The 26,116-nt window shown below is 46.5% G+C and overlaps 2 protein-coding genes across 2 annotated transcripts in view; both read left to right on the top strand.

Annotated features, from left to right (window-relative positions):
* The window catches only part of CDS2 (CDP-diacylglycerol synthase 2), a 36,949-nt gene extending 22,684 nt beyond the window's left edge, over nucleotides 1–14,265 (top strand). The window contains exons 4-13 of the mRNA XM_033159168.1: nucleotides 553–650; nucleotides 1,921–2,060; nucleotides 2,307–2,365; nucleotides 4,515–4,597; nucleotides 7,382–7,469; nucleotides 8,320–8,388; nucleotides 10,114–10,266; nucleotides 10,588–10,707; nucleotides 12,390–12,493; nucleotides 13,981–14,265. Of these exons, the coding sequence (XP_033015059.1) occupies nucleotides 553–650; nucleotides 1,921–2,060; nucleotides 2,307–2,365; nucleotides 4,515–4,597; nucleotides 7,382–7,469; nucleotides 8,320–8,388; nucleotides 10,114–10,266; nucleotides 10,588–10,707; nucleotides 12,390–12,493; nucleotides 13,981–14,110 (1,044 nt within the window). The 3' untranslated portion in view covers nucleotides 14,111–14,265. The remainder of the gene's footprint in view (nucleotides 1–552; nucleotides 651–1,920; nucleotides 2,061–2,306; nucleotides 2,366–4,514; nucleotides 4,598–7,381; nucleotides 7,470–8,319; nucleotides 8,389–10,113; nucleotides 10,267–10,587; nucleotides 10,708–12,389; nucleotides 12,494–13,980) is intronic.
* Nucleotides 14,266–22,783: 8,518 nt separating this feature from the next.
* Nucleotides 22,784–26,116, top strand: part of ARHGAP25 (Rho GTPase activating protein 25) — a 28,248-nt gene continuing 24,915 nt past the window's right edge. The window contains exon 1 of the mRNA XM_033159166.1: nucleotides 22,784–22,897. Within this exon, the coding sequence (XP_033015057.1) occupies nucleotides 22,837–22,897 (61 nt within the window). The 5' untranslated portion in view covers nucleotides 22,784–22,836. The remainder of the gene's footprint in view (nucleotides 22,898–26,116) is intronic.

Here is a 26,116-nt window from a genome sequence, read left to right as displayed (position 1 = left end):
CAGATGGGCGGGGTATAAATATTATTATTATTATTATTCTCTGCATGTTATAAAATTGTACATATCATTGCTTTTATCTGTCATGTCTTCTACTAATAAATTTGTGAATGTTTATTCAAAACCTGCCAAGGAGTCCAAATCCTTTTGTTGCCTTTAAAAAGATTTTGTAAAAAGTTCCCATTCTTCCTTGAAGTCACGGTTGTCCTTCTCGCGCAATTTATATGTTAACTTTGCCAATTCCACGTAGCTCATCAGTCTTTCATGCCATTGTTCTTTCGTTGGGGTTTCCTCATTCTTCCATCCTTGTGCTAACAAGACTCTCGTCGCAGTTGTAGCATGCATGAATAAATTATCTGTTTTCTTTGGCAGGTCTTGTGCAAAAGCATATTTAGGGGAGCATGACTGGTTTGGTTCAGGGGCACCACGGCTGTGATGTAGAATTGAAGTTGTATGTGAGTGCCAAATTTTTGGTGTCGTACAGGGCACTCAGGAAATTTGAGACCCCAAAGTCCACTGCTGCTGCCTGTCCCTCTCTCTGTCTCTCTCTCTCAGGTGATGTGTGTACAGATCAAGTGCTTCCAGGAGATCATCACCATCGGTTACAACGTTTATCACTCCTACGAGCTGCCCTGGTTCAGAACCCTGAGTTGGTAAGTGGGATCAGAGTTTGTGCTACCTGAGTAAGCTCTGGAAGTCTTGTTTCCTTTTTCCATGAGGGTATCTCTGTGCAGCTCTGTTCTTCTAAACAGCTCAAGGTGGCTGTTGTTGTTAACATTTTCCTTTGTAACTGTTAATTTATGACTGTTACCCAACAGTGCAGGGCAGTACATCATACCATATAGAAAGCAAACAATAAGAAAACGGAACCAATATAAATCAAGGCTCCTGTGTTTCCCAAGCTGGCACGGATGGTAAATGTTGAGCTTCTACTGTATTTTTATAAGACGCACCTGAACATAAGACGCACCTAGTTTTTAGAGGAGGAAAGTGGGAAAGCCCTGTTTTTTTGAGGATCAGCTCAAAGTGGTGCAGCTTCTTTTCCAAAAGGGAAAGCCCCCTTTTTTTTTGAGGATCAGCTCAAGGTGGTGCAGCTTCTTTTGAAAAGGGAAAAGCCCTGTTTTTTTGAGGATCAGCTCAAAGTGGTGCAGCTTTTTTGCAAAGGGAAAAGCCCTGGTTTTTTTTTTTTTTTTTTTTGAGGATCAGCTGAAAGTGGCGCAGCTTTTTTGCTAAGGGAAAAGCCCGGTTTTTTTGAGGATCAGCTGAAAGTGGTGCAGCTTCTTTTTCAAAGAGGAAAAGCCCCGTTTTTATGGGGTTCAACTCACAGTTCTGCAGCTTCTAGTCCTACAGCCATTTCTACAGTTTCCAGACAGATAATCTAATCAGCCAGTCACATGTCGCTGGGGAAACAGCCAGCCTCCCTCTGCATTCAACAATGGAGGCCTGGGCAAGGGGGTGGGGCTGGAAAGGGAGCCTTATCTCTCTCCCCATCACTTGCTGAACAGCTGTTCATCCGCTTCCTTTCAACACCCCCTTCTCTCTTTGTAAAAAAAAGAGCACAATCTGCTTTTGGCCCCTAGGCAATTCGGCTCCAGGGACCATGCATTCGCTCCATAAGACGCACAGACATTTCCACTTACTTTTTAGGAGGAAAAAAGTGGCTGATTAGACTATCTGACTGGAAACTGTAGAAATGGCTGTAGGACTAGAAGCTGCAGAACAGTGAGTTGAACCCCATAAAAACGGGGCTTTTCCTCTTTGAAAAAGAAGCTGCACCATTTTGAGCTGATCCTCAAAAAAACAGGGCTTTCCCCCCTTTCCTCCTCTAAAAACTAGGTGCGTCTTATGGAGCGAAAAATAGGGTGTTTCCCATGGAAGAATCCTTGGGAACCTCTCTGAAAAAGATGACGTATATTCTTTCAGGTACTTCCTGCTCTGTGTAAACTACTTCTTCTATGGGGAGACTGTGACGGATTATTTCTTCACTTTGGTCCAGAGGGAGGAGCCGTTGAGGATCCTTAGCAAATATCACCGCTTCATTTCCTTTGCCCTCTACTTAACGGGTAAGCGGGACTCTGCTCTCCCATTCGGGACTTGGTGGCAATTGAAGTGGGTTCTTCAAGGATTCCTGGAGCCAGGCGGCAATATGGAGGCACGGTGTCCTTTTCTCATTGGGCGCCATGTTTTGATAGAAGCACAGTCTAGTCCAATCGCCTACTTGATCTGTGGACAGCCCCCTGATTGGCCAGGATGTACTGAAGGGGAGGAACACCAGGTTCTCATTTTAATGAATTTCTCTGTTTCTGCAGGCTTCTGCATGTTTGTTCTGAGCCTCGTCAAAAAGCATTATCGACTCCAATTCTACATGGTAAGAGAGATTTTCTCTTTTCAGAGTTAGTAGCTTGTGAAGGGAGAGAGAGAGAGAGAGACAGACAGACAGAGAGAGAAAGAGAGAGAGAGAGAGAGAGAGAGAGAGAGAGAGAGAGAGAGAGATGAAAAGGAGTGGGCTGTTCTTATCTTGCCTTTGACTGGCCTTCCCCAACCAGATGCTCTCCAGATGTTTTGACTACAACTCCCATCAGCCCCTACCAGCGTGGCCACTGGAGGGTACCAGCTTGAAGAACGCTTTTTTTCTTTTGCATTCCTTAAAACACTTTACGTATTTCCTTTGTGTGTGAACAACGGATTGAAGAATGGGGAGTCCCACAACTCCTGCCAGTCTTAAAAGTTTATTTTGCAGTTGCCTAAATATTCTTGAAAACGTATGATAATACACAAATGGATTAAGCACGAATTCATTACATATGAGTTTCCAGGTAAACTCAGGCTTGGAGCTGACCATCCCAGTGCCCAGATTATGAATGTAGTCCATGCCTCGGTAATTTCGGGGCTGGACTACTGCAACGTGCTCTACGTGGGGCTTCCCTTGGGTCTGGTTTGAAAGCTCCAGGTGATGCAGAATGCAGTGGCCAGGCTGCTGATCGCAGCTTCCGGCCAATAACATGCGGGACCCTGGTTGAAGCATCTGCGCTGGCTGCCCATCTACTACTGGGCCAGGCTCACAGTCCTTGTATTGTATTGTACATTGTATTGTATTTGTATTATACAAAGGTAGGCCCAGAGTACCTCAGGAACCCTCTGAACCCTCATATCCCGGCTTGATCACCAAGATCATCGCTGGTCATTCCCCGAGTTGGTGAGGCTCATTTGACAACAGCAAGGAACTGAGCCTTTAGTGTCACCAAACCAGTCCTGTGGAACTCTCTGCCACTAGAGATACGGCAGGCGCCTCCTGTGCCAGCTTTTGAACGCCCGCAGAAAACCTTTCTATTCTGCCAGGCCTTTGTAGGCCATTTGTAGAATAAATCATTCTGCAATGGGTTAATTGGTGTCTGTTTTAAACTTTTAAATGTTTTTTTTTTTATTAAGCAGTTTTATGTTTTCATTGCTGTACAGTGGTACATCTGTTTAAGAACAGTCGGGTTTAAGAACAATTTGGTTTACAAACTCTGCAAAACCGGAAATAGTGTCTTGGTTTGAAAACATTACCTCGGTCTAAGAATGGAATCTGAACGGTGGAAGGGCACCGGAAAGGAAAAGTGCACCTCGGTTTAAGAACGGTTTTGGTTTAAGAACGGACTTCGGAACGGATTAAGTTTGTAAACCGAGGTACCACTGTAAACTACTTTGATTTTTTTTAATGCCACAGAGGCACACACATGTTTTTGTAAATAGATTAATAATACACAATGTACAAGGGGCAGCAAAGGTTCCCACTTCTGTAAGCTATTACTGTGGCTGTGGCGAGGCCAGCCCTTCAGTAGTACCTCCAGCTACCAACCCCTGAGCAAAACCAAAGGCCCAGGCCATGGCTGTGAGCACCTGCGGCAGCTAAAGGAGGGCCCCCTCCCTGGGCCTCTGCTGGAGAGGAAGGGGCTACGGAGTGCTTTGCCCATGTCTCAGGTTGCGTGGGAGAATTCAGTGGGCAGGGCCAACGTTGCTCCGGGGGTGCCCCCCCCATGTTGCTGGACTCCAACTCCCATCATCCTTGATCACTGGCCATGCTGGCTGGGAATGATGCGGGGGGGGGGGTTTCCAACGAGATCTCTGGACCTCGCCTTTGCTCAGTTCAAAACGAGGCCTCTCTCAACAGCTGAATTGCCGATCAGAACCCCGAGGATGCAGAAATATCTGGATCTGGTCTGCATGTGAGAACGAATGGTGGGTGGGCCTTTGGTTTTTTGTTTCGTTTGCAAGAGAGGCATGGACAGTGGGCCTCCTGGGGGAAGCGATGAGCAGTTTTGGAAGGGGCTCCCTCGATTCCAGACTAGAGACAAGCAGCTGCGTGTGTGGTCTTTTTGCTAATGCTGTGCCTGTCATTGTGGAACGTAGGGCGGCAAATTCCCTGATGTTCTCTCTCTCTCTCTCTCTCTAATCAGCATTTTGGTGTGTGTTTTTGAGAAATGTTGTTTTTTTGCCCCCCGCAAACTGGATTGCATGCTGTTCTCTCTTTCCAGTTTGGCTGGACCCATGTGACTTTGCTAATAGTTGTCACCCAGTCCCACCTCATCATTCACAACCTGTTTGAAGGAATGATCTGGTGAGTTGGCGCTGCTTACTGACTTTCTGCTGTGTAGCGCAGGCCGCCGGGCTGCCTTGAAGGACAAAGAACATAGCATGGGGACAGGCCTCTTGCATGGGGCTTCACTAGAAGGAGCAGGAATCAGTGGGCCGCTGGATCATGCCCCCTCTGCCCACTGCTCCACCTGCCTTGGGGCAACTGTTTGGGTTGGCATGATGAGATCTGGGGGGGGGGGGGAGTTTTCCTGGCATTAACCAGGCAAAAAGGAGGAATCCCAGTCTGCTTTGCTGTGCATGCATGTGCTCTTTCTAAATGTGAGGCAGCCACTCAGTGGGCCTTGCACAGGAACTGCTCAGCAAAAAAGCAGGTACGCTTCGGGCATTTTCCTGCATGAGGCTTAAAGTTCAGCTCTTGCTTCATTCTGATTTGTAAGGCAAGCATAAGACCGGTTCTGAATTAGTAGCGCACAAGAGGACCAGAGGCGACTTAAGCTTCTTGTCTGAAAATGCCCTTGCAACCTGAATTGTGTGGTCTCGATCATTTCTGTCCTCCGGCTGCACACCTGCTAATTTCGGGGAGTGCAACCCCATCCAGGACAGGCTGCCTGCTCCATTCCCTAACCAATTGCAAGCTTCGTGGCCTAAATGAAGCCGCCAGCAGTTTGAAAAACTGCAAGACCCTCTTAGGGCCCACTGTCTACTACTCCAACTCAGTCCAGCTAGGAGAGGCCCAAATGGCAATGAGTGCCATCACCTAATGTGAGACCTGGTCATCCATGTGTCCCATCTTCTCCAGGTCATCTTCTGGGATAATTCAGCCTGGCAGGAATCCCCAACCCCAACCCCAAATACATCCATTGGCTAACCTGTCCTAGCGGCTATCTCAGAGTGAAACACTCACAGTTGGAGGGAGATCACTCTCATTTTGCCAGGTGCCATAACAATTAATAACCATTCAAACTCCCTGGTCCTGAATGGGGTAACTGTGCCCCTGAAGGACCAGGTGCGCAGCCTGGGAGTCATTTTGGACTCACAGCTGTCCATGGAAGCGCAGGTTAATTCTGTGTCCAGGGCGGCTGTCTACCAGCTCCATCTGGTACAAAGGCTGAGACCCTACCTGCCCGCAGACTGTCTTGCCAGAGTGGTGCATGCTCTGGTTATCTCCCACTTGGACTACAGCAATGCGCTCTACGTGGGGCTACCTTTGAAGGTGACCCGGAAACTGCAATTAATCCAGAATGTGGCAGCTAGACTGGTGACTGGGAGTGGCCGCTGGGACCACATAACACCGGTCCTGAGAGATCTGCATTGGCTCCCAGTACGTTTCCGAGCACAATTCAAAGTGTTGGTGTTGACCTTTAAAGCCCTAAACGGCCTCGGTCCTGTATACCTGAAGGAGCGTCTCCACCCCCATCATTCAGCCCGGACACTGAGATCCAGCTCCAAGGGCCTTCTGGCGGTTCCCTCACTGTGAGAAGCAAAGCTACAGGGAACCAGGAGGAGGGCCTTCTCGGTAGTGGCGCCCGCCCTGTGGAACGCCCTCCCATCACAGGTCAAGGAGATAAACAACTACCTGTCATTTAGAAAATACCTGAAGGCAGCCCTGTTTAGGGAAGTTTTTAAACTGTGACTTTGTATTGTATTTTGGTATTTGTTGGAGGCCGCCCAGAGTGGCTGGGGAGACCCGGCCAGATGGGCGGGGTATAAATAATAAATTATTATTATTATTATAATAAACCATGCCAGCATGAAATGATAACACAGCAAGGTTCCCCTTAACCGGTGTCTTTTCAGCTGGCTCTCACTTTTGCATAAATTGTAATTTTATTTGCCCAGAGGATAAGGATGCCTTCGGCACATTTAGCGTAGCTTGTCAATCAGCATAGCAAATGCAGCCACTGGCAGGATTATCTGTTTTTAATTTTTTTGCAGATCAAACCAATATTCACACCCTTTAGGTGAAAACATAGCAACTAAAGGCCAAACTAGGCATGATATTCAGAAATGCCAACCTTAAAAAAATAATAATGCATCAACGAGGAGGTTGGGAAGGCAAGCCAATAAATATTGGGATTGCAGCAAGCATGGAGAGAGAATTTAACAATATCCTCCCTGTAGTAGTCCTGGAAAAAAACTCTTCCCCAAAAACTAGTATTTGCAGGGGTTGCGGAGAATCCCTCTGGACACTAGTGGGAAATTTCCTTTCAGGGCAAATAGAAGCTTCCACCTGTAGCTTTTAGCATCATGTATGTCCCTTAATGATAATGATAACGATCCAAATATTTCTCGGAACCACGATGTAAATTTTATCACAGGCTGCAGGGACGTGTTTAGCACAGAAAAGCAAAATCTCGCTAATATCTTTGAAAACAACCGAGGGGAGGGGTGTGAAAATCCATACACTTGAATGATACTTGTGGTTTCTGAAAGCCGAAAGATCTGCTTACCAGGGTGTAAATTCTCATTTAAACTGAGGTTCGAGAGAAGCTCTGGGCCCTTAATTTGCACCAGGAGTTCTTTCCATAAAATGAAATTATGAAAGCGCTATTAGGAGTGGGAGTTCTGCTGATTGAAATGGCGCCTGCTGGTTCAAATGAACGCATCCATCCATCCATCAGGGGACAGCCTTCCAGAGTGCTATTTCTAAATTAGCAGTTAGAACTCCCTGCTGGCGAGATGATCTCTGGATCTGAGCCACAGCTGTGAGCTGCTGCCCCTTGCTGTTGTCAAGTGTGTTTTTCTCCAATCCAGGCAGGTCCTTTGAGTGGTTTATCTAGGTCTTTTTTCCTTCCCCGCTATCTAGGTTTATCGTCCCAATTTCCTGCGTCATCTGCAACGACATCATGGCTTACATGTTCGGCTTCTTCTTTGGACGCACTCCGCTGATAAAGGTTGGTTCTGGTCCCGAGATGGACACCCCCCCCCCCCGCAAAAATGGTTTTACGTTATTTCATATTTTCTTACAAAGGAATAATAACAAATAATAATAATAATAAACTTTTATTTATATCCCGCCTTCCCCAGCCAAAGTCGGGCTCAGGGTGGCTAACATCAGATACATAACATTGGTATAACATTGGTATAAAATCAAACAATAATTAAGTTACCTCCTAAAAACATCTCAAAATCAAATTAAAGTCTAATTAGATGGCTTTTCACAGGGTTAGGGTTGGGAACAGTAAGTGCTCCACTGAACTGAAATTTCAGCCTTCACGACATAGGAAAACAGCCAGGTGAACAGCTATTTTGGTGGAGGAGGGTCAAGATATTAACCGAAGGCATTAAATTTGATATATAGCTATATAATCCCTAGTATAGTAAGATAAGACCTTCGGAGCAGGCATTTAAAAAAAAAATTCCCACATTTTTTTTTCCAAACAAATTGTTCCTTGATAATTTGTCACCCCCTCCATTATGGAACCCGGGACGACCCTCCCCCACATACCCCCTTGCTACGCCCCTGGTCAGACCATTGGTCCATCTAGCTCAGTATTGTCTGCACTGGCCGGCAGCAGCTCTCCAGGGTTTCAGGCAGGAGACTCTCCCAGCCCTACTGGAGATGCTGGGGATGGAGCCTGGGTCCTTCTGTCTGCAAGGCAGATGTGCTACTTAGCCATGGCCCTTCCCCAACACTTATAACTTAGTTTTGGGACTTCTGTCCTGTCCGATGTGTTCATGGAGACTCTTTTAGCTTCTGCAGCTCCTCCCTTTCAATGTTCTTGCCTGTTCCTGTTCCTGCAGCTCTCCCCAAAGAAGACCTGGGAAGGTTTTATTGGAGGGTTCTTCGCCACTGTGGTGTTCGGCCTGCTAGTAAGTTGCTCCTTTCCTTTTTGGTTAAGAACAAAAGTTGTGTTGGGCCTCGGAGCAAGAGGCCGTGTCACCCATAAAGCAGGCTGATGTAGATGCATGGTGGAAGTCTGGGACCATTTGAGGGCGATGGGCCTGCCCCACAGAGCACCCTCAACTCACCAGGAAGTTCTCTGAATGGTAGCATGATTTTGTGAATTTTACAATCATCACCTGAGGCCCTTCTCTGTGTGCTCCCTCCATGGGAGGTCCGGAGGGCGGCAATACGAGAACGGGCCTTTCTAGTGGGGGCTCCTCATTTCTGGGGGGCTACTGGCGCCAGGCAAAAACTTTCCTCTTCGACCTGATGTTCGCCTTTTAACTATCTATTGCAGGGGTCAGCAAAGTTTATCTTGCCTGGGCCGGATTGGTCCTGCAGAGATCCCTCCGTGGGCCAGATCGCGCATGTGCATGAGCGCGCATGCGATTTTCGGCGTCTGCGCAGACGCAATTTTTGGCGCAGGCACGAATTCCCACGCTGCGCTGCACCAGTTTATTGCAGTGCGTGAGTGGGCAGCTCGGTTTGGGGGCAGCTTGTGGGCTGGTTAAACGACCTCTGTGGGCCACTTCTGACCCATGGGCCTTAGGTTGCTGACCCCTGATCTATTGCCTTTTTGCCTGGGTGGGGTGTTTTAATGTAGGTGGTGGTTGTTTTGCTTGAGATATTGTTGGTCACTTGGAGTTGCTGTGGCAAAAAAGCGACAATTTTGATGATAATAATAATAATAATTAAGTTACAGGTAGGTAGCCGTGTTGGTCTGTCATAGTCAAAACAAAATAAAAAATAAAAAAATTCCTTCCAGTAGCACCTTAGAGACCAACTAACAAGAACAAACTTAGTTGGTCTCTAACGTGCTACTGGAAGGATTTTTATTATTATTTATTTTGTTTTAATAATAATTCAGTTCTGGAACCCAGAACTGAAACATCAAGTAGCTATCCAATACAGCAATAATATTTGGGCTCAGAGCCTGAAAGAAATGTAGGCAAAGCATGAGAATTATTGACAGATTTCCGTCACGTCTGGTTCCCAAGGCTCCTAGCCGTCCAGCTGGTCCACTTAAAATAAATATCTGAAGGGCTGTCCCATGGAAGACGGAGCAAGCTTTTTTTCTGCTGCTCCAGAGGGCAGGTCCTGAACCAGTGGATTCCAATGACAAGGAAGGAGATTCTACATAACCTTTAAGAATATTCTGCTGGGGAGAGTGATTTGACAATGGAACAGACTTCATTGGTTGCAATCTGCTTCACTGGAAGTTTTCAAACGGAGGTCGGATGGCCACCTGTCAGGAATTCTCTACCTCTGATTCCTGCTTGCAGAGGGTTGGACTAGATGGCCCTTGAGGGGACCTTCCAACTCTGCTGTGATTCATATCAGAGTTCCTTGGCAGGAATTCACCTTTTGCCTCTTCCGTTTCCTTCTCCAGTGTGGTGTAGTGTTTAAGAGCGGTGGACTCGTAATCTGGTGAACCGGGTTCGCGTCTCCGCTCCTCCACATGCAGCTGCTGGGTGACCTTGGGCTAGTCACACTTCTCTGAAGTCTCTCAGCCCCACTCACCTCACAGAGTGTTTGTTGTGGGGGAGGAAGGGAAAGGAGAATGTTAGCCGCTTTGAGACTCCTTCGGGTAGTGATAAAGCGGGATATCAAAGCCAAACTCTTCTTCTTCTTCTCCACCCCCCCCCATCCAGCTGTCATATGTGATGTCTGGATACAGATGCTTCGTGTGCCCCGTGGAGTTTAACAACGACAGCAACAGCTTCACTGTGGACTGCGAGCCCCCTGAGCTCTTCCAGCTGCAAGAATACAACATCCCCTTGGTGCTTCAGTCTGTCGTCGGCTGGGTAAGCATCCAGATCAGAGCGTTCAGGTTTGGAAAACTTCTGAGAAACATAAGAGCTTGCTGGATCAGGCCAAAGGCCCAGCCAGTCCAGCATCTTTTTCTCTCTTTTTTTTTAAAAAATAATTTTTATTGTTTTAATCTATATAGGCCATTGGCCCGATTCAGCGGGCGATCCTTACGTTCTTAGAGCCAGTCGTAAGACTGCAGGTATAATAGGCAGGATTTGCAGAGCCGTTTTCCAGCTCACCTTCCTGCCGGTGTGAGGTGCCGGCGTGGCAGAGCTTCTTGAACTGACAATGACCCCTCCTCCTCCTTTCTCCAGAAAACAGTTCGGATGTACCCCTTCCAGATCCACAGCATTGCACTCTCGACTTTCGCCTCCCTCATCGGACCCTTCGGAGGGTTTTTTGCCAGCGGATTTAAAAGAGCTTTCAAGATCAAGGTATGCCACAGCTGGAAAGAGGGACTGCCTCAAAAGAGCATGGTCAGGATGGCAGGTCTATCAAACCCACTTCAGTTCTAATAAATCCTGGAATATATTTGTTACCATATTTCTTTGTATCCTGCCTTTCCCCCAGACCCGGACTCAAGGCAGCTTACAAAAATTAAAACAACACAGATAAAATACAAAAAAGCTAAAAACATGCAAAATATTACAGTATATTCTGGCGTATAAGACTACTTTTTAATCCAGGAAAATCTTCTCAAAAGTCGGGGGTCGTCTTATACGCCGGGTGGAAAATCTGTGGTTGAGTATATCTCAAACTCTATATTTTAACTGGAAAAGTTGGGGGGTCGTCTTATACGCCCAGTCGTCTTATACGCCGCAATATACGGTATTTTTAAAGTAATTAAAACTCTAATGGAATAGTTATTTAGATATTATATTATACCCCCACTATCGAAATGTCTTGCAGTAATAAAAGTGAACAGGTGAAGCTCGAAAAATTAGAATATCGTGGAAAGGTTCATTTCCTTCAGCAATTCAACTTAAAAGGTGAAACTAATATATGAGATAGACTCATGACATGCAAAGCGAGATATGTCAAGCCTTTATTTGCTATAATTGTGATGATTATGGCATACAGCTGATGAGAACCCCAAATTAACAATTTCAACTTTGGGGTTTTCATCAGCTGCACACCATAATCATCACAATTATAACAAGCAAAGGCTTGACATATCTCGCTTTGCATGTCATGAGTCTATCTCATATATTAAACTCCAGTAGCTAATTAAGACATTTGCTTACATAAATGGTCTTTCCCATGATATTCTAATTTTTTGAGTTTCACCTGTACAGTTTGCAAAACTTTAAACAGTTTTTACTATATATGTAAATTTACAGGGGGTTTTCCCCCAGATGTTTATATAAAATATAGGAGCTTGATTTCAAAAACAGAAATCCTTCTCCTTAAAGTCTGGGTTAGTAAACAAGAAGTGAAACAATTTAGATTCCATAACTTCCAGTGGGGTGTGAACAGACTGAGGACTCTGTTTGGTAGGGGGCTGATGGGGGTGGAAATTACTGATGATCTCCTCCTCCCTGTTTCCTGGTGTCAAGAGTCAAGAGGGCAGGTGGGTCTGGATCACGTAAGATCTCTGGTTCGTTGCTCATGAGTAACCAGCCGATTCCGTTGCTTCTTTTCATAGTTTTATTGTGCACAACTATTTACAGTGCAGAGCTAACAAATACACGTCTGTATCATCCACCAGCAGTATCCGGGAGTGCCCCTTTCCGGTTTAAACCCCCCCCCCCCAGCAAAAAAGACGCGGGATGCGGAATCTCCTCCTCCTTGCCCTACGTGGCACCCCTCTGCGCAATTGGGGTGACGGAAGTGGCGTGCCACCCTCTGCGCCCGCAGGGTGTAGGGGCTCTCTCACGTCCCTAGAGCCTTCGCTGCCCGTTCCCTGAGAAACCTCCCCTTCCCTGCTTGAGGTCTCATTGCTGCCCCCACTGGATGAAGAAGTGCTGCTACTCAGGTGTTGTCGGGGCTCTCTGTAACATCCCAAACCCCTGTCACCCTCACTGCGCTGTGCCGAGGGCAGTTCACTGACAGATCAGGAATCCCCTTCACCTGCCAAGGCACATACACTCTCTACTTTCCCCTCTCGATTGCGCAGGACTTCGCCAATACCATCCCAGGGCACGGAGGCATCATGGATCGTTTCGACTGCCAGTACTTGATGGCCACCTTTGTGAATGTATACATTGCGAGCTTTATCAGGTGAGATGATGGTTTGGGTTGGTTGCGGGTTGCACCATCAATCCTTGGCTTCTCTTTTTCTGAAAGTAAATGTTTATGGGCTTTTGAAAATGCAGCTGTAAAAAGGCAAAGAGATGTACAGATCGTTTAGGGAAGTTTTTAAACTGTGATATTTTAAATGTATTTTAATGTTGTTGTTTTTTATAACAATTTTTATTATTTTCCAATTAATTCAAATTACATCAAATAAAAACATTCACAGACATACAAACTTAAATCTATGCTCTGCCGAGCTTCAACTTCCCCCCCTCTCGTCAGCAGGTTTTCTAGTCCAATCCTATCACGCAGTTTTTATCAATTCCATCTCTTAACCATTGTCAAAGGCTTATTCCAATCCTACTAGTGTTTTCAAACTTCCTCGGTACAATCTTAAATAATCCACAAATTTACTCCAATCTCTTTGAAACCTTGAGTCGTCCTGGTTTCTGACCCGCCCGGTCAGTTTCACAAGTTCAGCATATTCCACCATCTTCGTCTGCCACTCATCAATCGTTAGTAATTCCTATAATTTCCACTTTTGGGCAAGAAGTATTCTTGCAGTTGTTGTTGCATACATGAACATAAATGTATTTTAATGTTTGGTGGAAGCCGCCCAGAGTGGCTGGGGAGACCCAGCCAGATGGGCGGGGTACAAATAATAAATTATTATTATTATTATTATTATTATTATTATTATTATTATTATTATTATTATTAAAAGGAGAATAAAAAACCACAACTGTGACTGAACGGAGTACGGAGGTTGTTTACAACGTCATCGATATTAAGAAATTAATGTGGAGGAATTTGGTCAGAGTGAAATCGGAACAGAAGCCATTAGTAAGAGAATTAATTGTTTGGGGAAGGGAGCAGTAGGCTAGGCAAAAGAAATATCCATCAGGAGGAAGGCAAATAACCCTCCAGAGCGATGCGTGAGTCATTGGAGATTTGTATAATACACTATTATTGCTTATAAAAGTTACAAATGACTGTGTCCAAAAGGGTCTGGTTTAGCCATACCTCAGTTGACTCCGGGATGGTGAATCAAATATTCTGACGGTGCAATTCCCCACACCCTCTCTAATAATCCTTGTGTTCTCAGTTCAGAGGATAGGATTGTGGAGAGCATGTGAGGCTGGGATCAAAGGGATTCCTTGCTCAGTGTCAAAAGAGAGCCTGACAGTGGCATTAAAAGGAAGACTCGCCTTAGCCATTAATCCCAGTAACAAAATTAAACAAGGCATGGGTCTGCAGCAGGGTTTTCCAATCCTGGGTATCCAGCTGTTTTTGGACTACAACTCCCATCATCCCTAGCCAGCAGTACCAGTGGTCAGGGATGATGGGAATTTGTAGTCCAGCTGGCGACCCAAGTTTGGGAAACCCTGGTCTGTGGGAAGTCTCCCCTTCCAAATATTCCCAGCCTGGTGAGGTGAGGTGATTGCCTTATTCTTTTTTTTTTCTCACTCCAGGGGTCCTAATCCGAGCAAGCTGATCCAGCAGCTGCTAACTCTGCGACCAGACCAGCAGCTGAACATCTTCAACACGCTAAAGTCCCACCTGGTGGACAAGGGCATGCTGGCTGGCTCTGAGGATGCGTAGGCCCCTGTGCCATCAGGATGGGACTGAGCGTGGGCAAGCCCCTCACCCCCCCCCCAGAGGAAACCCTCTCCCAGCTTGCCTGATTTAGGACAATAACCAAGCCTCATGTCTCTCACTTCCTTTTCCATATAAAAGGTTTGCATTTGTGCATTTTTTTAAAAAAGAAATGTATCTATATCTCTGTGGCGGTGGTTTTGAGCAAACAGAGGGGAGCTTTTAGCTGGGAAGGAACTGTAGCACGGAAGGAGACGCTTGGCTGATGGTTTTGGAAGGTGGTTTTACCCCCTTTGGATCTGCCCGGTGGTTTTTCTTATTCCCAGATGTGTATAGAAAGTCGTGCAAGGCCCGTTCTACTCTCAGAGCAGCCGTGTTTTTGTAGCAGGGAGAGGGAAGAGACAGGAAAGAGTGCCAAATAGCGTGGGTTTTAAAAAGAAAGAAGGTGGGCGTGTTGAATCAAAATTACCTGACTCCTGGCTTCCTTATCCGTGAGATGGATCCGGTGCTGCGTTTTGCATTTGGCAAACGCCCAGGTTCCTAAGTGAGCAGCTTTCCCCAATCTGCGTCCCTGTTCAACACACAGACATGCGACAATATGGTGGTGCAGAGACCCATCCTTAGTGCCATGTGTATTATGTCGAGTGGGTTTTCACAGGGATGGGTTGGAGATCTCGCCCACCTCTGGGCCAGCCAAGAAAATTGGGATCCAGGGGCACTTTGCTCACAGAAGCAGCTCGAGAGCCAGGAAGACTCAAGGACAGCTGTGCCGAATGCCCTCTAAGTGGCGCTTCTGCAAGCGGCTGGGGGGCAAGGCCTGCCATCCTGCCCTGGAAACAGCTGCCATTGTCTCGCTTCCGTGCAGGGGAAATCCCTGCCAGCAGGAGAAAGTGCTTCCTCTTCTAACCCAGTTTCCCGCGCATAAAATGGATGCGTGTTGCTCCCTGTCCTCGTGACGTTGCCATATTTCTTGCATTGCTGGCGGGAAAGGATGCAAAGTTCACCTGCTGCTGAGCTGTTCTTGATAAGCAGGGAAGATCGGAGCATTTATCTTTATGTTCCTGAAGCAGAGCGAACCATTTGACACAGGAAAAAAATGGAAGACCATGAAGGCAAATGCATTTTTATTTATTTTTATTTTTTAGGTTTTATTTCACAAATCCTACTGAACATTTTTTGGGGTCTCCCCCTTTTTTGTTTTTTAAGCCTTCCTTCATTCTGGAGCAAAAGTACCTGAATAGATGGATATTGAAGCAAGACATGTGGCCTCATGGGAACTTTAAGGGGTCGTAAAGGAGCAGAGGCTGGCCTGGGTGCCTGGGTGCCCAGCCATTGCATTGCCCATCTCATGCAGCTGTTTGAGTCCCTGCTGTTGTGAGGCTCCTGTTTATCTTCTGCCCCCTCAAGCGCTCCCACTGGAGTCCTCGTTCCCAAGGCACTGGTCCCACCTTCAGTTGCAGAAGGGGACTCATGTGACTGAAAGCTCATGCATACAAAGGCATTATTAGGACTCAGAAAGTGAGAGAGTAAGGATAAAGATTCTGTTAGTTTTCCATATGAAGAGGCGTGTGTGTGTGTGTGTGTGTGTGTGTGTGTGTGTGTGTGTGTTTGGGGGTTAATTTGTTTTGGGTTTTTTGGAAGGAGGAAATTTCAACCACGTTGAGCCCCCATCACAGCCTGGAGTGGTCCAGCCTTGATTCAGATTTACGTATGCTTTGAGATCTGGGCCTGAGTCACTGAGCAGCTGCTAGCTTAGGTGTGATGCCTGGGTAATGCCACACAAGTGTTTCTTGACATGATTCCACTTCAGGGTCACCTTGACCACCTGTGCTGTCACTTCCTCTGTGACAGAAGAGAGTTCCTGAGGAGCACTTTGCGGTAGGCTGATTAGCCTTTTTTTAAGGTGTCTTCTGGTATATTCCCTCATCCCATCTGCCCCAAACGCTCTTGGGTTCAGAGTCCAGGCATCTGAAACCACATGGTGGGAGAAGTTTATTGAGTTGAGGGGGGGTTGCAGGGGAAGATTTTTTGCCCCACGCTTCCCGTTCCTCTGCTGTCAATACGGCCCCCCTCCCCAAAGGAAACGAGTCTTTTTTCCTGATCTAACGATGGCCTTTTAACCACAGGTGACCGCTGAGTTGGACATGCCTGCCATTTTGACGGGAGGTTTTGGGTTTTGATACCTAACAAAGGGCAAGTGGGTTTGTGTGTGTGTGCCTGTGTGTTCGTGTGTTTGAACTTACTCAGTGTTTTGACCTTGGGGGAAGCAGGACAGAAGCAGAATGGGTATGTGGGGCAACAAGTGCCTATGCAACAGCAATTAATTAATTAATTAATTAATTAATTAACAAAATTCGGGGAGGGGGCTCAAGGGGGTCTCTGTTTCATTGAAATGTCACTGACATTTCCTGATTCCAGCTATTTGGCTGGTGGCCACAATTCCTTGCATCCTGCCTCCCAGAGGGAACTGGAAATGAACAGTGTATCCTAGACACACACACACACACACACACACACACACACACACACACATGGCTCATTGTGTGCACTCTGTCTGGATAGTTGCGCACTGTTCTGGGATTGTTTCTCATGGCAGTGCATTTCAGGTACTGGATGGGTTCAGGGTCCCAGCACACGAGTGACTGTTGGTCGTCCCTGCAGTCCACAGATCCTTGCAAGAGCCAGTCTTGGGTATTAAGTCAAACAAAGTGCTGGCATTTCTGTTGCAAAGGCACCACAGGGGGCACCCCTGACTGAGAACTGGCACTCATTTAAAGTTACCCAGAACAGGAAGGATTCACATCCTGGTTTTAGTCATTAGATGACAACATTATGGACGGTTTTAAGTTCAATGCCTTCTTTTTTTTAAATGGCCTATTCATTTTCTCTTTGGGGGAATGCAAAGAGGGCTGTGATCCATTCATATTAGAAAAGGGCAGCTCGGAAACAGCCGGTTCCTCCAAGGGACTGAGGTGTAAGTAGGAGAGAGTCTCTCCTGCCCAAAGGGAAGCCTGTGGGTCTTACTTCAGTTGCACACAGGTAGCAAAGGTCTGGCACCTGGTAAGAGGAACAGCAGGTAACAAAAGGCAGTTTGGTATGCAGTGGAGTTGCTTAAGGGGTAGTTAGCGGTGTGGGTTTATCTGCTGGTGAAAACCCTGAGTTGGCCTGGAGTTGAGCAGGATTAAATTGGGGTGCCGTAGCAATTACTTAGAGGAGTGTGTGTTGCATATTCTAGGCCTAGTCAGGACAAATTGTGTCCTTGGTTGGCTGGCCTTATTGCCTGGCACGCGGCACACGTGCACACCAGCAAGCCACGAGGAGCTGGAGGTGTGCAGCCAGCACGTCACACCTGAACCAGGTGACCTTGGCCCACCCCACAATCCCAGTGGTAGCTGGGCCAGCATCAGGGGAGTCCCTGCGCACCTCTCACAGGATGGGGAAGGTGGATCCAGAGGGGTTGGGGGAGGAGGAGGCTGGATTTCACAGGGGTTGGAGCTGGGACCAAGTCCGGATTCTGCATTCTTTGGGGCTAAACTCAGTCAGAAGAGAGACACCGACACAAAGCAATGTCTCTGGAGTGGAAGCCAGGCACTCGCACTCACTTGCGAGGCGGTTGTGATGCTTTGAGTGGGGATCTGGCTGAGTGGAGTTGGGGACAGAAGAACTGGGGAACACGGGTCAGCACCCCCCCCCCCATTTAAAAGACCCTTTGCTTAACTGGTACTGGTTGCTCAGCACAAGTATGAGATTTAACTTTTCAGGAGTTCGAAGGCTGACGTCCTCATAACTCCCCTTTGTTATATCAAAGGCATATCTTTTGGGGGACTCCTTGCCCTGCTTGCTAGCAAGGGTTCCCAGAAGGAAGTGCTTCTACATTTTAACTGCCTCTAGACAACAGACTTCCCAAGCATCAAAGCAGACTCTTAGCCATCCCTTTCCAACCTTTCTCAGTCCCTCCCTCCCTCCCCAATTCTTTCTGCTAACAGCTCTGTATGTTTGGAGGGGTAGCTTAGGTTGACAGAAAAGTCCCGCATCCACAATATCTAAAGCTGGCAATACAACCATTGTGCTCATCGGCATGTCAATGAGAACTTGTGAACCCATTTAATGTCCCTGTGACATCTTTCTCCACTCACAGGACCCCCCCCCCGTTTTTCTTCTTCCGATGGGGATGTGTGCTTACCCCCCTCCACAAATCCTCTGCTTTATTTCTCTGTGCTTTTGTCTTTAACAGGAGGAATGTTGGTGGTTGGTTTTCTTTTGGGTTGTGTTTGGGTTTTTTTTTGCAGACACTTGTAGGCTTGCCTCTGTTACTTTTTGGTTCATTGGACTGTCAGAATGTGAAATATTATATAAAGGTATTTTATCCTATTTATATACGGTAATATTGTTAAATAAAAATGTATCTAAACTGTTTGTGTGTGTGTGCGCGTGCAGTTATTTAGGCCAAGCAGAAGGGTTTGTTTTATTCTATTCTATTCTGTTTTTTGTTTTTAAAATTTTTATTTGCCTTTTCAAAAACAGGAACAGAGAGCATATTTAAACCCCCCCCCCGCTTCCCTCCCCCTGTCCCACTTACAACTTTGTACCAAATACAGCACATATACATTTACAGGTAGGTAGCCGTGTTGGTCTGCCATAGTAAAAAATAAAATAAAAATAAAAATCCTTCCAGTAGCACCTTAGAGACCAACTATACAATATGATTGCCGTTCCACACTTTTCCTGGCTCCTTTGCTTTTCTGCCACTCTTCGTAAGCCACATCTTTTTAAATCATCTTATCTATGAAATACTCTATTTCAAGTCTGCTGGATTTATTCTAGTCTACTGATTCCATAAAATTGGTTCACCCCTTGATTGTAAAAACAAAGAAACCTTAAAGCGGTTTACAAAAAAGATAAAACAAAATTATAACTAAGAATAAATAACAACAATAAATTGAGATTTTCCAAAAGTTAAAATAACCATAAAAAAACAAATTAAAACCCATATCGACTTTCTATCCAATACCTGGATGGACTTAACTAAGCAAGAATGTTTTAAGCAGGTGCCAAATGAGCCTGATATTAGTTTTATAGATCCCAGAATTTATCATCTTTTAAAAACAGCAAAATGCAATTTTGGCCTGTGTTATTCTTAGATAGCACCCAACTAACTTGTGCTCCACTGTCAAACATCTCTTACCATCAGAAAGTTATTCCTGATGTTTAGTCGGAATCTACTTTTTTGTAACTTGAATCCGTTGGTTCAGGCCTTCCCCTTTGGAGCAGTAGAAAATAAGCTTGCTCCATCTTCCATGTGACAGCCCTTTAGATATTTGGAGGTGGCTGTCATATCACATCTCAAGTCTCCTCTTGCTTGGAGGAGGGTAGATACAAAAAACCCTTGAGAAGAAAGAAAAAAAAAAAAAATCGCTGCATAGGGTGCACCGGACCATAGGGCGCACCTTGTTTTTAGAGGAGGAAACAAGAAAAAAAAATTTTTTTTCTGGTTTTCCTACTCTAAAAGCCCTGATTTTTTGAGGATCAGCTAAAAGTTTTGCAGCTTTTTTGCAAAGGGGGAAAAGCAAAGAGGAAAAGCCCCTTTTTATGGGGTTCAACTCACATTTCTGCAGCTCCTAAAGGAAAGGGAGCCTTTTCTACAGTTTCCAGACAGATAATCTAATCAGCCAGTCACATGTTGCTGGGGAAAGAAACAACCTCCCTCTGCAGCACATTCAACAATGGAGGCCTGGGCAAGAGGGCAGGGCTGAAAGGGAGCCGAGGACTCTTATCTCCCGATCTCTTGCTGCTCAGCGGGGTCCTTTCAACACCCCCTTTTCTCTATGTAAAATAAAAAGCATGATCCTCTTGGCCCCTGGGCAATTCGGTTCCAGGGACCACCATCCGCTCCATAAGACGCACAGATATTTCCCCTTACTTTTTAGGAGGAAAAAAGTGTGTCTTATGGAGCGAAAAATATGGTAGAATGTATGTGGGGATTGTGGTCGGATTGGCGCTGTCAAGCCACGTCAATTCCACAAAGGTTGGAATAACAGGAGCGCCAGGATGGAGATGCACGTGTCGGCAGGGACAGGAGAACAATGGGGATGTTTGGAATAGTGCTGGAGTGGCTGGAAAAGTACTGGAAAGTCACAAGGTGAGCAGCGGGAGAGGCGCACATGTGAGAGAGGCATGGGGAAAAAGCACGTACGCAATGGAGAAGTTTGGGGGTGTCACCAAAGGAACCCAGGGCAGGAGCATTTCCTTTTATGGTATGGATGTATCGCCATTGGGCCACTTGGTTCCTAAAGAGTTAATCATTAACCTGTATGCAAAAGTGTCAATAAAAGGGAGCCCGCGGGCGCTGCTCGTGGTCGCCTTCCCCTCGAAACCATCCTGCTCGTCACATCGGTCTTTTTGCCAGCGCAACACATGTAGAAACCATCTGTGCTCCTGCTCCCCCTCTTCCAAAGTCTTGTCGCAGCAGAAATTAACACCTTTCCAAACCTTCAGTTCACATCATGTTAGCAGGGACGCCTTTTCACTTTAGCCTAATTGTCCAAAATCAAAGGAGATCCACAGCAAACATGGTTGTTGACCACGGCTTTCTCAAGAATGGAGTTGTGATAAAACCCAACCTTCTGCCCTTCCTTTCTCAGTGAACTCTTCCAACTTTGTCTAAGACCGAGGCAGGAATTAAAAGGTGTCTGCGGGGTCACTTCGCGGCCCCCCAACTTCATCGGAGGGAGCTAGCCCCCGCTGTCCCCCAGTATCTCCATTCGAGCAACCTTCCATGCTCGCTACAGGAATTGGAAGTCCCATATTGGTCTTATTAATGGTGCATTCATTTCCTCCCCTATTCAATGTGTTTCAAAGCTTGAAATGTTGATCATTAAACAAGAAAAGGACCCAAGAGGAATTAAGCTTCTCTTAATGATAAATAGAATGAATCCTAAATCTTGAGCAAGCTCCTCTGGTTACACCCCCAAGCAAAATGATCACGCCCACAACAAAATTCTTGGTTTTGTTGTGCATTAAAAATATTACCTCAAACACAAATGCAACGACCAGGATAAAATGGTGCAATTACGCTGCCTCCACAATATACCCTGAAGCTAAGAAAACCAGACTCGTCAGATTGCTCATTACCAGATCAATAAGCGTTGCACAAGTCCAGTAAACCACAAGTCGTTAATGCAAAGAGTTGCCTCCAGATAACACCTTTTATGAAGGGCTTTCAAATACGAAGTTTTCCAGATGTAAACCTAGTCCAATCTGGAGTTGAACTAAATGACTCTCGGGATCCTAATTCTATGATTCCATAAGGGCTTCTTTCTTAGAATTAATGAATTGGAGATCCCGGTTTTGGAATTCAACACTGCGTCCTCTTGTGATCTGTGCTTTTAATGGTAGTGATCGGCCTTCCTCCTGGAGCACATCCTGCTTAAGGGGCCTTGGACCATTATCATAGCAGTGGGCTAGGAAGGGCTGGTGTGAAAGATGTTACGTCGCACACACTGAGCCTCCCCCCGCCCACAGCTTCACACCTCCCCAGAAGTTTTAAACCAAAGTACAGTACAATCACACCTTACATGGGTTCCAAGCCATTTGTACATGTGGAATGCAGGCACCCTATATATAGAAATGAGCAAACCAGTGATATTTGAGGGAGCAGACGAGCAGGTGGGGCCCATTACTTACAACATAGGAACCTTAAGGTAAAGGTAAAGGACCCCTGACAGTTAAGTCCAGTCGCAAACGACTCTGGGGTTGCGGCGCTCATCTCGCTTTACAGGCTGAGGGAGCCGGCGTACAGCTTCCAGGTCATGTGGCCAGCATGACTAAGCCGCTTCTGGCGAAACCAGAACAGCGCACGGAAACACCGCTTACCTTCCTGCCGGAGCAGTACCTATTTATCTACCTTGCACTTTGACGTGCTTTCGAACTGCTAGGTTGGCAGGAGCTAGGACCGAACAACGGGAGCTCACCCCGTCACCGGGATTCGAACCGCCAACCTTCCAATTGGTAAGCCCTAGGCTCAGTGGTTTAGACCACAGCGCCACCTGCGTCCCCCCATAGGAGCCTACACAACACAAAACACTGTTGCTGTATGTAGGTATTATTTTATTTTTTTATCTTATGTTTTGGAAATGTACATCCAGTTTTTTTCCCCTTTAATTTTTTTGGGGGCCCCCAAGAGAGTGGGGCCCTAAGCTATAGCTTGTTTAGCTTATACGTAAATCCAGCACTGCCCACCCCACCCCCCAGCTCATGAGTGATGTACAAGCTGCAGCCCCCACTTCCTCAAATGCGCTAACACACCAGCACCCATGCAGCTCCATGAACCAAGCCTGCAAACTGTTTTCAGGGTGTGTGCATATGCCCTTCTCACTACATGTTTGCCCATTAGTAGGGAGCTAAATGCAGCTAGAGCTCAGGTGCTCTCCAAAGTCCTTGGAGGGATGGGGGGGGGGGTGCAGGTTGGAAATAAACTGATATCTGCATTGCACCTGGGAACTGAAGAGACTGAACTGGGAAATAAAAAAAGAGAAGTCCTCCTTTGGGTTTCTCACAGACGATCACAGGAAGTTGTTGGCAAACCAACGTCAACCGAGAGTTTTTTTCTTCTTTCAAGTAAGCCCAGAAGGAAATTAAATATATATATATAGCACGCAGGCGCAATCTGTGGAGGGGATTCAGACCCGCAGTTCAGACACAGTTGCGCAGACCTTCCCGCCACTGGAATAGGGATGTCTCTCAAGCTGCCACGGAATTGGGATTTCAACCTGAAGATGGACATGTCTAAAATAGGTACGGCTGGTTTTTTTTTCCTTGACTACATTTCTAGCCCACATCATAGATGGTCCTCCCTCATTTTGTCCTCTCAACGGCCCTGCGAGGGAGGCTAGGCTGAGACAGAATGACTGGCCCAAGGTCACCCAATGAGCTTCCTGGCTGAATGGGGATTTGAACCCAGATTTCTCTGGCCCTTGTCCAACGCTCTTACTGCTCTTGTTTCCTTAATCTCTTGCGTGTATCGAGGGCTGCTTGGGTTTCTTGAGAACTTGGAAGCGAAGCTCCCCCTTTTAGCCAAAGGCAGACTTCCTCTGCTGTCACAAACCTCTGCACAGCATCCCCCCCTCAAAGGCCGTTTTAGGCCCAGAGGCCACGTCTACTAAAAGATGTCCAGATTAGCTTGCCTCCTTATCTCAGACGTGTTGCTTTTCCCCTACGCATCTTGTGATCTGATGCAGTGTCCGTGTTTCAGCTTTTAATTTTTTTTTATACTGTATACTGTATAAAAAGGAGGAAGTTGGATTTTTTCACCCTTTTAATTCTGCAAATGAGCAGGCAGCGATCACTTGAGGTGATGAAGTTTCTATGCTCTGAAGTTCTGTTCTGTCCTCCTCTGAGCTCTCCCCCCCCAACCCCAGCCCCAATCTTTGCCACTCCATGCTCCACTACATCATGTCATTATTCCTCAGTTGCACCCGTCTTTCTGGCCACCTCACAGCTTCTGAACAGAGGGAGAAAATCAAAATAAAATTGAAAAATTCCTTCCAGTAGCACCTTAGAGACCAACCAAGTTTGTTCTTGGTATGAGCTTTCGTGTGCATGCACACTTCTTCAGATATCTGTGTTTTGATTGGTAGCCTGTATCCGAAGAAGTGTGCATGCACACGAAAGCTCATACCAAGAACAAACTTAGTTGGTCTCTAAGGTGCTAGTGGTAGGAATTTTTTATTTTATTTTGTTTTGACTATCGCAGACCAACACGGCTACCTACCTGTAAGAAGGAGCAAATGTTTGTCCCCAGGGCCTCTGAATATACGGACCCCAGGCAGAAGGATTAACCACAGCAGTTCTGCAAGGGGAAAATATTTGCATGTCTGTTGGTATCACTTGAATAAGGGAGGGAAGGGAGAAGATCTTGCAGCAGAAAGGTCCTAAAGGACATACCAGTACTTTTATCTCCTGCTGCTCCCTGGGGTCTCTCTCTCTCTCTCTCTCTCTCTCTCTCTCTCTCTCTCTCTCTCTCTCACACACACACACACACACACACACACACACACAGGCGGAGCTCTAGGTCCTCATAATTGGGGTGTGAAAGCAGCAGCCCCATCTCCCATCTGTCCTCAGATCAGAGCCTGACACTCTCAGATCTGCTGCTTCTGTGAGTTGAAAAGCAGGACCTGCTGCAACAAGCCTGTAGCCATGGCGGTGGCATATTGGGGGACAGCACCCCTGTCCAGAACAAGGCTGGTCTACCTGTGTCCTGTGCTCTTCCCAAAGTGGAAGAATGTGCACCGGAGCCAACTGCTAGGGGCCGAGGGAGCTTTGGACCCCCCAATAAAATATTTGAGGGGGCTGCCTACCCAAAGTTGATGGGCATTGCCATTCAAATAGTGTGTGTGCACCATGTCATGTGATTGATTTATGGGTTGGGGCTTACCTGCCCCCCCCCCCGATATTTTATTCAAGCTGACACCCCAGAGAGTGTGTCTTGCCTTTGCTACCTGCTTTGCACAAACTGTCTCCTTTTGGGAGTGGGCAGAGTGTGGAGCAAAACATTCTTCTGCATTAGTGCTGTCTAACCTTCTAATAATAATAATAATAATAATAATAATAATAATAATATATTATTATTTGTACCCTGCCCATCTGGCTGGGTCTCCCCGGCCACTCTGGGCGGCTTCCAACAAATATTAAAATACTTTTAACATGGATTTTCTGCCATTCTGTATAAGCTTCTAAATGTGACCAAACACTTTGTTACTGGAAGCGTGTCCCCCAAAGCACAGGAGATGCACGAGGGTTGCTGATATTGCAGTGGGTTGTGCTCCTCCTTCTAATGCTGCGATCAATAAACCCATGTAAGCTGTGCTAAACCCAGGGGCACTTTATTCTGAGCAATGGCGCCAACCATCGTGTCGTTCAACACGTTCTCTCGGCTTCTCTTGAAGCAGAGAAGGTCATCACAAAATAAACTGAGAAAAGGTTTCACAAAATAACGGATGTTTGCAGCCAGGAGCACAAGAAGCAATAAAGTTTGTTTTTGCCGAGCGCCTTGAAAACATGAAGCATGGCTTCTTCCTGCTTGTGTTTTGAGAGCCTGCAACAGGAAGCATCCGGAAATGGCCTGCAGCCGACATTTCGTGTCTTAGCCGGGGTTTTTTTTTTTCCAGTGTGCAGAAAATGCCATCGAGGCATGTTGCATGTTACATGCCGTTTCCTCTCAAATTGAAATACGAGGTGCATATATTGCAGCTCTCTATGAACTTTCTCTTATATCCGTAAGTTCTCCGGCTTGTATCTAAGCATCTGCTGCAAGCCTATTTTGCATTCGTTCCCCCAATTGTTTTCACTGTCAGTTCTTTCGGAATCAGCGGTGTTGTGGGGGGGGGGGGCATCAAAGCAGTCCAGAAGGCAGCACACAGGTTGAGATTTCCTGCTGCACAAAGAACCACAGTTCTTGAGCAACCGGGGTGCAGAACTGGGGTGCTATTGTTATAAAAAATAGGTTCAACCCCAGAAGGGAGTCCACGAACCCGGGGGAGAGCCTTAGTAGGGCTCCCCTCCTCTCAGGAGCACTTATGAATAAATAGAGACAATACAGAATCTCCCAAAGCAAGGCGATAGCCCTTTATTAGAAAACTGCTGCAGCAGGGTGTCTTGCAAGCAAAAGACCTCGAACAAAGGCGCGCAAGCTCCTATATAGACTTTTGAAATTGCCCCCCTCCAGCTCAAGACCACCCCTCCATACTTTAGAATTACATCACAAATTGGGAGGGTCTGGTAGCAATGATCTGAGCATCTTGGACCCTGCCCCCATGTCTCCTCTTGCCCTCCACCAAAAACCCATCAAGTGAAACAAAAGATATTTACATTTCCCTATTTCCCAGCCAAGTTAATCACACCCTTTTGTCTGGCACTCAGGTATCAGGATGCCAGAGATTATCACTCAGGCAGAGGGCTGCTGAGTAGCTGGAGGGGCAACCCCCCCCCTTTGTTCCTGAGACAAAGAAATAC

This window comes from Lacerta agilis, chromosome 8 (genome assembly GCF_009819535.1).
Source record: "Lacerta agilis isolate rLacAgi1 chromosome 8, rLacAgi1.pri, whole genome shotgun sequence".
NCBI classification, from domain to species: Eukaryota; Metazoa; Chordata; class Lepidosauria; order Squamata; family Lacertidae; genus Lacerta; species Lacerta agilis.
The sequence above is the reverse complement of the archived record's forward strand: the minus strand, read 5'-3'. Positions and strand labels throughout refer to the sequence as shown.